The 13,100-nt window shown below is 39.0% G+C and overlaps 1 protein-coding gene across 1 annotated transcript in view; it reads right to left on the bottom strand.

The window, feature by feature from the left end:
* SDK2 (sidekick cell adhesion molecule 2) overlaps window positions 1-13,100 on the bottom strand; it is a 476,461-nt gene that overhangs the window by 25,759 nt on the left and 437,602 nt on the right. The window contains exons 38-44 of the mRNA XM_053721253.1: window positions 10,279-10,416; window positions 10,007-10,168; window positions 9,189-9,314; window positions 6,089-6,253; window positions 5,357-5,497; window positions 5,100-5,235; window positions 1,228-1,354 (exon numbers count right to left, since the gene is read on the bottom strand). Coding sequence (XP_053577228.1) covers window positions 1,228-1,354; window positions 5,100-5,235; window positions 5,357-5,497; window positions 6,089-6,253; window positions 9,189-9,314; window positions 10,007-10,168; window positions 10,279-10,416 — 995 coding nt within the window. The remainder of the gene's footprint in view (window positions 1-1,227; window positions 1,355-5,099; window positions 5,236-5,356; window positions 5,498-6,088; window positions 6,254-9,188; window positions 9,315-10,006; window positions 10,169-10,278; window positions 10,417-13,100) is intronic.

Below are 13,100 nucleotides of genomic sequence, written 5' to 3'. Positions count from 1 at the left end.
GAAACGTCAAGACTGGGCCAAGAAATATCTCAAGACTGATTTTTCTAAGGTTTTATGGACTGATGAAATGAGAGTGAGTCTTGATGGGCCAGATGGATGGGCCCGTGGCTGGATTGGTAAAGGGCAGAGAGCTCCAGTCCGACTCAGACGCCAGCAAGGTGGAGGTGGAGTACTGGTTTGGGCTGGTATCATCAAAGATGAGCTTGTGGGGCCTTTTCGGGTTGAGGATGGAGTCAAGCTCAACTCCCAGTCCTACTGCCAGTTTCTGGAAGACACCTTCTTCAAGCAGTGGTACAAGAAGAAGTCTGCATCCTTCAAGAAAAACATGATTTTCATGCAGGACAATGCTCCATCAAACGCGTCCAAGTACTCCACAGCGTGGCTGGCAAGAAAGGGTATAAAAGAAGAAAATCTAATGACATGGCCTCCTTGTTCACCTGATCTGAACCCCATTGAGAACCTGTGGTCCATCATCAAATGTGAGATTTACAAGGAGGGAAAACAGTACACCTCTCTGAACAGTGTCTGGGAGGCTGTGGTTGCTGCTGCACGGAATGTTGATGGTGAACAGATCAAAACACTGACAGAATCCATGGATGGCAGGCTTTTGAGTGTCCTTGCAAAGAAAGGTGGCTATATTGGTCACTGATTTGTTTTTGTTTTGTTTTTGAATGTCAGAAATGTATATTTGTGAATGTTGAGATGTTATATTGGTTTCACTTGTAAAAATAAATAATTGAAATGGGTATATATTTGTTTTTTGTTAAGTTGCCTAATAATTATGCACAGTAATAGTCACCTGCACACACAGATATCCCCCTAAAATAGCTAAAACTAAAAACAAACTAAAAACTACTTCCAAAAATATTCAGCTTTGATATTAATGAGTTTTTTGGGTTCATTGAGAACATGGTTGTTGTTCAATAATAAAATTAATCCTCAAAAATACAACTTGCCTAATAATTCTGCACTCCCTGTATTATTTTGCTTCTAATTAAGAAGCCATAGGGTTCTGTATGTATAAACAACATACTAGGCCGTAGCTATGATATGAGCAATGTAAGTATACAATACCCATAATGGAAGGTAATAGACATTTATTGTTCTGGTCACATTGTTATACAAACAGCTCTGAGTTATACTGGTGACAATGATTTTTGGGAAGGTTGCAGAATGAATACGATAAGTAGATTCCCTTTAACCCATTGGCACCATGACCACACTTACCTGAGAGTCTGATACCTCTGAAGGTTTCTCTGTAAGGCTGCCACTCTCAGCTGGGATCAAGTCATTATATTTGGTGACATCCTCATCTGAATAATGTAGGCTCCCAGGGCTGGGACGCGGCGGGGACCTGGAAATAGAGCACAAAGCATGTGGGATAAAAATGTGGTTTGCAGCAGAGGTGGTATCTGCCAATTTGGTAAAAGCAGTAATAATTTATTAGGATCAGTGCAGGATATATTTTTAAAGATAGGTAGGAATGAAGGATGAAGATAACGTAAGGAAAGTTTGATGGACACAAGGAAGAAAAATGCAGGAGGGAGAAACAGGAAATTTGAGAGATAAAATAACAAGAAAAAAGAGAAACTGAGAGGAGAGAGAGAGCAAGAGTTTAAGAGAAAGAGAACATGAGAGAGGGGAAGAATACAAGAGAGGAAGAGAGACAGCATGAGTATAGACATCTGCACAATTGTTTTTTTGGGGGTGGGGGAAAGTAAATAGAATGCCCCCAACAAAATTATATTGGTGCCAAAATGTGCAAGAGCGGCTCATTGTTTTAAAAATGGTGTCTCTCTAGCATAAAAAAGTGACTTGATTAAGTGATAATACTTAGATACGCAGAGCAAAATTGCAGGATGGGAAGTAGTTGCACCTTCTTGCCATCCGCCCCCAAATTACATGACCATGAGAGAGGGCATGAGAATGGGTGAGAGAAAGCAAAAGAGACAGCATAAGAGAGGAAGAGAAAGAGCAAAGGTAAAATAGAGAGAAAAGTGACAGTACATGAAAGAGAGCAAGTGAAAGGACTTAAGAGAGAGAGAAGAGGAAGCAAGTGAGAGGCATGAGAGGTGGAGAGAGTGCAAGTGAGAGGGCAAAAATGAGAGAGCATGAGTGAGAGGACGAGTGAGAGGACAAGTGAGAGAGCACAAGAGCAAGAGAGAGAGCATGAGAGCAAGTGAGAGGGCATGAGAGAGAGCGCGAGAGTGAGAGAGCACGAGATAGAGCATGAAATAACATGGAAGAGAACAGATGAGAGGGCATGAGAGCGAGGGAAAAGAGATGTGGGTTGGAAGGGACTAGAGAGGAAGATAAAAAAGGTAATGGCTGCCAAGGTAGCAACAACAGCTGGATTGTTCCTTTGCCGTGTGTAATTGGACTGCAGACAAAGGTAAATACCTATTATCCCTTTGTGACATGGCCCATTGATGAGTGATTATTTAAAAAAAGCTTGTGGATCTAACTGAGTCTAAAATTTAAAAGCAGCGAAACTAGATGTAGTAATAATCCAGTACGACAAATCTATTACATTCCTAGGTAAATGCCCAGAGCTGATTTAACAAGATTAGGGAGACTTAGAACACATTTAGCGAATAAACCCTATGTAGTAGCCTAAAGACTGTAGAGAGTTTTTGTATTATTAGTATATCCAGCCAAGTGAGATACATAATATTAATTGTTAGTGACTTTACTTTGGTGATTCCTTTTTTATAGGCAGAATTGTATAATTTTCTAGAACTACCTGATATAGAAAGCTATTGCATGAATTTACCACCCTGCACAATCACGTTTATGGTTTATTAAGAGAATCATTGGCAGATATGAGCTTTTTATGCCAGCATGTAACACTGCTAACAACCCCTCCCTCCCTTGTCTCTACTTCTAACCCTAACAGAGAAGTCTTTGTAATCTCACCAGCGTGAGGGCTGAGCTGAAGTTTGCAGGGACGAGATGTGAATATCAAAAAGAGCGAGGGGGGGAAAGACAGTTAAGAAATGACCTCATCTGTACCAGCCACTTGGTGTAAAGTGGAAGCTCTCAAAACTAATGAAACATCTCTCTATCAGGGTCAGGACCTCTGGAGATTAAAATAATATTTGTGATTCATACATATGAGTAAATTGTAAGTCTGCAGCAAAAATATAAAGTAACTCAGACCTGACTCTCCTTCTGCAAAATACCCTACTCCCCCTTAAAGGGACAGTCAACTCAAACTGTTTTATTGTTTAAAAAGATAGATAATACCTTTATTACCCATTCCCCAGTTTTGCAAAGAAAACACAGTTATATTAATACACTTTTTACTTCTGTGATTATCTTGTATCTAAGCATCTTCTGACAGCCCCCTGATCACATTACATTTTTAATTATTATCTATTGACTTGCATTTAAGCCAATTAGTGTTGTGGTGTTCACAACCCATGGGTGTGAGCACAATGTAATCTATATGGCTCACATGAACTAGCACTCCCTGAGGGGAAACGCTAATAAAAAAGCATGTGATCAGGGGGCTGCCTTTAGTGGCTTCGAAACAGACATTTAGAGGTTTAAAGGTTATAAAGTATATTAATATAACAATGTTGGTTGTGCAAAGCTGGGGAATGGGTAATAAAGGCATTATCTATCTTTTTAAACAATAACAATTTTTGTGTTGACTGTCTCTTTAACTCAAACCTGAGTTCCACTAGATCTGACCATCTTGCTCTTTTTAAATTAGTTCTGTCTATTGATCTTCCATTCCTGAGCAGGCTGTTCAGACTAGATCTATCTACTTCAGATCAGAATTCTACCATGAGTTTAGATCAGAGACCATTGCCAAAGTACCACCTGACTACCCCCCAAGTTCAAGCCAGACTGTTGCTTCTGCTAAGATCACATCAAACGCTCTCATTTCAAATTGAGTTGCTTTACCTAGGCAAGAATTGTGCTGCTTAAATAATTTTGGATTTCCTTATATAGAACAGACTGTTGTGTTAAGATCACACCAAACTGCACCACATTTGATAAACCTTGGCTCTTCTTCCACACAGCTCAATATAAGTTTTGACCTGATGGTCATTTTAAAATCACATCATACAAAACTGTTTAGTGCAAAAAATATGTATGCACCTCTAGATTTTACCTACCCCTTAAGAATTTTTTTGTGGGGAAAAAAGTTTACTAACACATTTCTCCACAATATTTTCTTAAAGGAAATAAAAGTAATTTATTATATATCAACATTGTAAAAGATCTGTATACAAAAGAAATTATTTAAAAGCATTTGAATCTGTCATTATAGGGTCATTTCGATCAAAATTCCCTTGTGAAGTGCATTGCATAGGTCTTCGTAAAACTTTAAACTCAAGTTCATTAGAAATCATTTTAAAATCCTGTGATAACACATTTATCTTACATCTTTCCAATACATGTAAGCCACAAGAACTCACCCTATGCCTTGCATGGAGACCGTATGGCAACACTGTACTGTTTTTTTAAGAGAGTTTTTAACTTTTCAAATCCAACATTCTGAACTTGTTACAACATATCTTGTTTCGAGTGTAATTTCTTTGCTGTTTTCTTGGCTTTTTTAATATTATAGTTCACATGTTAATACATCACATTTTAGTTTTTTTAACCCTTTGATGACAGGGTTAATTTGTCTACATCGGAACAACAAATCGCTAGATTTCCATGATGGGATCGGGTCAGGGGGTGTCCCTATGACGCTAGGCACGCCCTCCACACCGCGATCGCATCCTGGAAGCTCCATTGGTTTCAGGACAGCCAAACAGGACGTTCTATTTCGTCTTAACGGCGCTAAATCCCAGCGCGTTTAGGGCAGAATAGAAAGTCATAACGGTGCTAAAAGGTTAAAAATATAGTTCAAATCCGCTTTTAAACTTTGTAGAATGTACATAATTATTATGCACTTTTTAATCATGGTAATTATAACATGCAGACATGCCACAAACTAATATTTTATAGCAAATACAAATTTTGAATTTAATTTCCTTTTAAAACACAATGAAATTTGTTCCATATAAAGTTTGTGATTTGCCTTTGAACTCACATGCAAAATACCCCTTTATTTCCCATCTTCCACAATATCCCCTTACCTGGTGTAGATTCCATTTTTTCTGCAGAATGAATTCTTCACTGATAACCTCCTGTTGTTTAGTTCCAAAGCAGGAAATCTGCTCTCATCCAGGCTAACCATTTCACCATGTCCCAGCCCCGTCTTACTGTTACCAGCTGAGGAGAGAAGAAGATAGTTTATGAAAGACAGAGAAATAAAAATGTCTTCTCAGAGGTGATCAGATATTGTTAGGTCTTTGCCTATGGTCACTATCTTTCAAGGTCTCTGAAAACTCACCTGAATCAGATTTCTTTGCATACTTTTTGCTCTGCCCTCGTATAATTAATGCGAAGACCAGAAGGAGGATAAAGATCAGACCGATGAGTGCAATGACCACAAGAAACCACCACTCCTCATAGAAAGGGTTTGCTTTCTGAGCTGCATTGAGACACACAAAGTAATAAAAAGTGCTATATGATCAGAGGTCAGATACATTCATATATTGCAGGTCATTACAATTAGTATATGGTCGACCCGCTGTACCAGTTTTTAATTAGGAATTATCTTTATATAAAATTCGCACTTACTGTGTCCTCTCAGTTTTCACCTAACAGTATGAATGAAAAACATTACATGGCCATTTAGTTAAAGGGACACTAAACCCAAATTTTTATTTAATGATTCAGATAGAGCATGCAAGTTTAAACAACTTTCTAATTTACTCCTATTATCAATTTGTCTTTGTTATTATCTTTATTTAAAAAGCAGGAATGTAAAGCTTAGGAGCTGGACCATTTTTGGTTCAGAACCTGGGTTACGCTTTCTTATTGGTGGCTAAATCTAGCCACCAATAATCAAGCACTACCAATGGTGCTTCACTGTCTTCACTGGTTAAACTGCCCGTAAAGAATGCAGTGATAATTTTACCTGTTTTGCCTATTTTTTTTTTTTTTTTTTTGAGATTATGGTTAAGTACATACATTTTACAGACTATATATAACCACAAAGCTCCTCTGTCACCTGCCATACCTGAGACTGACGGGGAAGGAGCACTCGGGGTTCCATAGCCATAATCGTTTACTGCAATCACTCGGAAATCATAGCTTACTCCGGTTTTCAGAATGTCTATGCTGAAGGTGTATGATGTCACCTCTTTTGGGATGTCTTTGATCAGAATGTCCCACAGACCTTCATCTGAAAGAGAAAGTCATGGATGGATTAGTTGACTTTACACACCTGGGCATGTTACACAAAAAGGTAGAATAACGGTGGAGATCAGGAAAGAGTTATACAGCAACTCTATTTCTATTCTCTGCTTGTTACTCTTCTAGGATGTAAATTACCTGTAAGTAGAGTCTGTATTAATTATAATAAAATATATAATAAACTTGCAGACAATGTGATATAACTGACAGACACAGAACTCCATATTACATGATGGTTGTTCAACTATCATGTAATTAAAGGGACACTGAACCCAATTTCTTTCTTTCATGATTCAGATAGAGCATGACATTTTAAGCAACTTTCTAATTTACTCCTATTATCAATTTTTCTTCGTTCTCTTGTTATCTTTATTTTAAAACAGGAATGTAAATCTTAGCAACCAGCCCATTTTAGGTTCAGCACCATGGATAGCGCTTGCTTATTGGAGGATTACATTTACCCACCAATAAGCAAGCATAACCCAGGTTCTCAACCAAAAATGGGCTGGCTCCTATGCATCACATTCCTGCTTTTTAAATAAAGATAGCAAGAGAACAAAGAAAAATTGATAATAGGAGTAAATTTGAAAGTTGCTTAAAATTGCATGCTCTATCTGAATCATGAAAGAAAAACATTGGGTTCAGTGTCCCTTTAACCCCATAATGACCGAGGACGTGCAGGGTACATCCTCTAAAAAAGACAGTTGACGTCTGAGGACGTACCTTGCACATCCTCGGTCTGGAAAGCAGCTGGAAGCGATCCTGCTCGCTTCCAGCTGCTTTCCGGTTATTGCAGTGATGCCTCGATATCGAGGCATCCTGCAATAACCCTGCATGGGCATCCGATGCAGAGAGAGACACTCTGTGGCCCTCTCTGCACCGGACATCGATGGCCGGTATCGTTGGTGGGTGGGAGCCGACGTGGGAGGTGGGAGGGCGGCCATCGATGGGCTGTGTGATGTGGAGGGGGGCAGGATCAGGACTGATGGGGGCGGGTGCGTGCACGGGGCGGGAGTGGGTGGGAACCGCTACACTACAGAAAAAACAGACAGACAGCTGCCAGTACCCAAGATGGCGCCCATTAAGGTAGAGGGGGGGGGGTTAGAGAGCTTTTTGGTGGGTGATCAGTGAGGTTGGGGGCTAAGGGGGATCCTACACAGCAGCATATGTAAATATGCTAAAAAAAAACACACAAAAAAACAAATATACCTTTTATTTTAGTACTGGCAGACTTTCTGCCAGTACTTAAGATGGAGGGGACAATTGTGGGGTGGGGGAGGGAAGAGAGCTGTTTGGGAGGGATCAGGGGGTCTGATGTTTCAGCTGGGAGGCTGATCTCTACACTAAAGCTAAAATTAACCCTGCAAGCTCCCTACAAGCTACCTAATTAACCCCTTCACTGCTAGCCATAATACATGTGTGATGCGCAGCGGCATTTAGCGGCCTTCTAATTACCAAAAAGCAACGCCAAAGTCATAGATGTCTGCTATTTCTGAACAAAGGGAATCCCAGAGAAGCATTTACAACCATTTGTGCCATAATTGCACAAGCTGTTTGTAAATAATTTCAGTGGGAAACCCAAAGTTAGTGAAAAAGCTAACTATTTATTTTATTTGATCGCATTTAGCGGTGAAATGGTGGCATGAAATATACCAAAATGGGCCTAGATCAATATTTTGGGTTGTCTACTACACTACACTAAAGCTAAAATTAACCCTACAAGCTCTCTACAAGCTCCCTAATTAACCCCTGCACTGCTGGGCATAATACACGTGTGGTGTGCAGCGGCATTTAGCAGCCTTCTAATGACCAAAAAGCAACGCCAAAGCCATATATGTCTGCTATTTCTGAACAAAGGGGAACCCAGAGAAGCATTTACAACCATTTGTGCCATAATTACACACGCTGTTTGTAAATGATTTCAGTGAGAAACCTAAAATTGTAAAAAATGTATTGTTTTTTTTTTTAATTTGATCACATTTGGCGGTGAAATGGTTACATGAAATATACCAAAATGGGCATAGATCAATACTTTGGGTTGTTTACTACACTACACTAAAGCTAAAATTGCCCCAAAAAGCTCCCTACATGCTCCCTAATTAACCCCTTCACTGCTGGGCATAATACACGTGTGGTGCGCAGTGGCATTTAGCGGCCTTCTAATTACCAAAAAGCAATGCCAAAGCCATATATGTCTGCTAATTCTGAACAAAGGGGATCCCAGAGAAGCATTTACAACCATTTATGTCATAATTGCACAAGCTGTTTGTAAATTATTTCAGTGAGAAACCTAAAGTTTGTGAAAAAATTTGTGAAAAAGTGAACGATTTTTTGTATTTGATCGCATTTGGCAGTGAAATGGTGGCATGAAATATACCAAACTGGGACTAGATCAATCCTTTGGGATGTCTTCTAAAAAAAATATATACACGTCAAGGGATATTCAGGGATTCCTGAAAGATATCAGTGTCCCAATGAAACTATCGCTAATTTTGAAAAAAAGTGGTTTGGAAATAGCTACTTGTATTTATTGCCCTATAACTTGCAAAAAAAGCAAAGAACATGCAAGCATTGGGTATTTCTAAACTCAGGACAAAATTTAGAAACTATTTAGCATGGGTGTTTTTTGGTGGTTGTAGATGTGTAACAGATTTTGGGGGTCAGTTAGAAAAAGTCTGTTTTTTTCCATTTTTTCCTCATATTTTATCATTTTTTTATAGTAAATTATAAGATATGCTATAATATGTGTGGGTACAGTAAATGAGTAAGAGGAAAATTACAGCTAAACACAAACACCGCAAAAATGTAAAAATAGCCCTGGTCCTTAACGGTCAGAAAATGGAAAAGTGCTGTGGTCATTAAGGGGTTAATATGTGAATTATTTCCATACAATGTCATATAACTTTTGCTACAATAGACATTACCTGATGGTCGTGCCTCAATAATGTATCGGGTGATGGGGCTCTTCCCAGGATCTCCACTTGACCAGTGGATGGTGATGGCTGAGCTGTACCTAGATATAAATGGTTCTCCAGGGGGTCCAGGAGCTCCTAAAGATCAAAATAATTTTCAAATTACCAAGAAGATGCCAAGAATGTAGAATAAAAAATCAGTGCTACAATGTGAGGTGAAACTAACAACTTCTGTAGGCTTTGATTTACATATTCTTAAAACTCCCTCCAGTATGGATAATAGGACTATATAATCTCTTCTTGGCGGCACAGATCTTCATGGGGACAAATTTAGTGAAATCCTGAAATCAAGAATAACAGTGGTAAAGCATGTCCCAAAAATGTACTAAAGTGAAAAAATCTGGATACATTTTCAGCTCTTCCAATGAACTTGTATTGGTCTTGAAAAAGGCAATTCAATAGCTGAAATGCGTTGAACATTATTGCACTTTATTTGAACTTTTTATATTTTAAGTTTTTATTGAATCTAGTTTTTAACTTTGGAATAAACCTTCTGCCTATATCAGCACGTGGGCTCCATGTGAGGTGCCTACCCCTTTCATCACTTGCTATACCATTGTGATTCCTGTTTTCAACATTTCACTGGAAAATTTAAAGTTGGTGTGTTTGTCCCCCTATAGACCTGCGCAGCCAAGAATAGCTGTATGTTTTGTGGTCCAAGCACAGACTGAGGGAGGCACAAAATGCTCATGATCTATTGCAGTATTTGCTAAAATAATCTTTCCATTTCAACTATAAAGCCTACAGCTATGTTTTCAGCAGGTATCTACCTTCTCCAGGACCTGTGGTTACATTGGCTTCTAACTCTGGCCCATAAGTGAAAGTTTTAGCCCGAATACGGAATCTATAGGTCACTCCTTCTACCAGGTCCTTCAGTTTCATCCAAAGGGGGCTGTTACCCTTTACATCCACCGTCACTATCTTACTAACCCCTAGCAAAGAGAGGGAGAAAAGGGAGAGTCAGTTTATGCTGAGGATTACAAGTGAAGTGCAACAGCAGTAGTGACATTTAACTAAAGACAGGTGTATTGGTCTTGTTTACCATCCACTGCGCTACAGGGCTCATACACAAGTCGGTACCCCTCCAGGATCCCATTGGGGTAAGCAGGGGCATCCCATGATACATTGACGGATGTGGTAGTCAGCTCACTGAACCTAATTGAGGCTGGAGCGCTTGGTGCTGGAGAGGAGACACATAATCTTGGTTTTAGAGTTGAATATATTTACCCCCAAATACCCCAGAGCTGTGAGGTAAGTACAAAAGCAATAAATAAATAGGTTCTATAAAATGCACGTGCACTTACATCAAAACTGTCTGTGCTTTTTCTCTGTGCTGTAACACATCACACATTTATTTGCTACTAGTTCATCATTTATAATTAGTTAGAAGTGTGCAGCTATCTAATGCCTGACATTCTTCTACACTCTCTGGTTACTCTTTTTCTCACATCCCACTGCTGTACTAGTATTGTGTTCTAATATTGCATCTTCGTTTAGCATCCTCCTGTATTTGTACCCAAAACAGTTAAATAAATGCACGCGTACCATGTGATTTAAATGTATTTCCTCATTGTTGCATCATGTGATTTCAAAGAGCTGGTTAAAGCATGTTTTTTTTGTAACTTTTTTTATATGTAAAAGACAGTAATGTAACATTCTTTACACATTTCAAATGTGTGTTCTTGTACTAAATAAACCTATGTGCTTCATACATTTAGAGATGTGCCTCTGTCCGGCAATACTGCAGTGGGAAGTAAAATGCTATAGAAATTATATAATAATGAGAGTACTTTGACGTGCTGATTAATAGAGGATTTTTATAGTTTTTTGTGCCCTGTAGGTAGCTGAAATATGGTCACACCCCTCACACATAGAAGCATCACATGCAGTAGAGTGTGACATTCCTGTTTAATGTTTGTGAAAGTGACATCATATCTTTAACTCATTCTCACACAAGGTGAAGTAAGCTGTCATTTCATATAGCAAAGAGCTCCTTGCCTCCTCTACCATCACCTCCTCCCATGATAGACTACAGGATTTCTCTCGTGCGGCACCAACCCTCTGGAACACACTTCCTTGAGCTGTCAGACTTTCCCCTAACCTGTCCTTCTTTAAACGCTCCCTAAAGACCTTTTTGTTCAGGGAAGCCTATCACCAAATCAGTAACAAATTAACTTAACTTACCCAACAGTTGCCCTCATCTAACTCCTCACTAACATCGTTCTCACCTTTGCAGTCCCCACCTCCTGTTTCCCATCCTCCTACCCATCTAGATTGTAAGTTCCCACGGGAATAGGACCCTCAATTCCCCCTGTATTTGTCTGAAAAATGTTGTCTTATATTGTATTGTTTCACCGTTGCTCTTATATCTTCGTACCCATGGGAAGCGCTGTGGAATCTGTTGGCGCTTTATAAATAAAGAATTTTAATAATAATAATATTATTATGTAGCAATGTAGTATATGGTCAGGGTCAGAGTCTGTCCGCACTTAATTAACAGGATATTAAACTTTCATACGATTCTGAATCATACAAAAGTATTGTAATATCGTAATATGTGCATTTTTCACACAGTTACCATCTATACAGTCAATATTATTTTGTGAGGATGGTTATAGCTGTACAAGCCCCGCTGGTGCACTGAGGAGCTGCAGTATTAAAATGCTGGTGCACTGAGAATATCTAGCTATGCTTCATGTGCACGTGCAGAGGAAAAATGTTAACACTAAAACAGTGATAACTTTTACTAGAAGGGTTTCTGCCAATACGTGTATTTTGCAAATATTTTTCTATTAAAATATGTAATTCATGCATTTCAATTTTGACCGGAAAGTCCCTTTAATATTTCATTTGTGAACAGGTTGCACAGTTTAAATATGTCGTTTGTTAAAAAACAAATTAAAAAAAATAAAAGTGCTCCGTTACCATGTGACTCCTTCAAATGGGTCAAGCACATAATTAAAGCTTCACTCCAGGAGCACCCAAATTTCCGCTCTAGATCGGGATATGGCCTGTGATTGGAGCATAAACGCATGCCTGCTTCTCTTTGGCTAACCAGCTGTATCCTCATCTGGGTGGCACCAGAATACAATTTTGTCTGTGTATTTAATTACTTTGCAGGGGGAAACGCATAGTAAAAGAACAGGATTTAAAAAAAATAAAATGCACCAATGAAAGTTTTCTTTTACATCACAATGTCCCTTAGTATTAACATATATTTGTTGAGCGCCAACAGATTTAGCTGAACTTTAAATATAGGTCCCTTTAACTATGCCAACATTTTCATGAAACTAGGAATTTTATCTGCTTGCAAATGAGAACAGTCTAGGGGGGCGATTTATGTAAGTGCGAGCGGACATGATACGATGTAGCGTATCATGTCCGCCGAACATCGATAAATGCAGACGCTGTAGGCATTTATCATTGCACAAGCAGTTCTGGTGAACTGCTTGTGCAATGCCGCCCCCTGCAGATTGGCCCCTAGCAGGGGTTGTCATTCAGCCCGATCGTAAAGAATCGCGTGGATTGATTTCCGCAGCCTCAGAGCAGGCGGACCAGTTATGGAGTAGCGGTCTTTAGGAGCTTGATAAATTGGCCCCTAGGTGTGTCTTAATACATTGGATAAAATGAGTTTACAATAGTGTAAATGTCACATGAAAAATCTGATAGGCTGGAATAGGTTTGGTAAAGAGTTGTCTGAAAACCATAATAAAACCTTTTTTCCTGATGGATTAACCCATGCAAAAATGTTTTCTGAACAGGCTGTATAATATACCCTGTAGATAGCTAATATTTTATGTAAAAAAGCACAATTATGCTAAATTATCATAAAGAATTCATGTGAAAAGGTTATTTAAAGGGAAA

This window comes from Bombina bombina, chromosome 1 (assembly GCF_027579735.1).
Source record: "Bombina bombina isolate aBomBom1 chromosome 1, aBomBom1.pri, whole genome shotgun sequence".
Taxonomy (NCBI): Eukaryota; Metazoa; Chordata; class Amphibia; order Anura; family Bombinatoridae; genus Bombina; species Bombina bombina.
The sequence above is the reverse complement of the archived record's forward strand: the minus strand, read 5'-3'. Positions and strand labels throughout refer to the sequence as shown.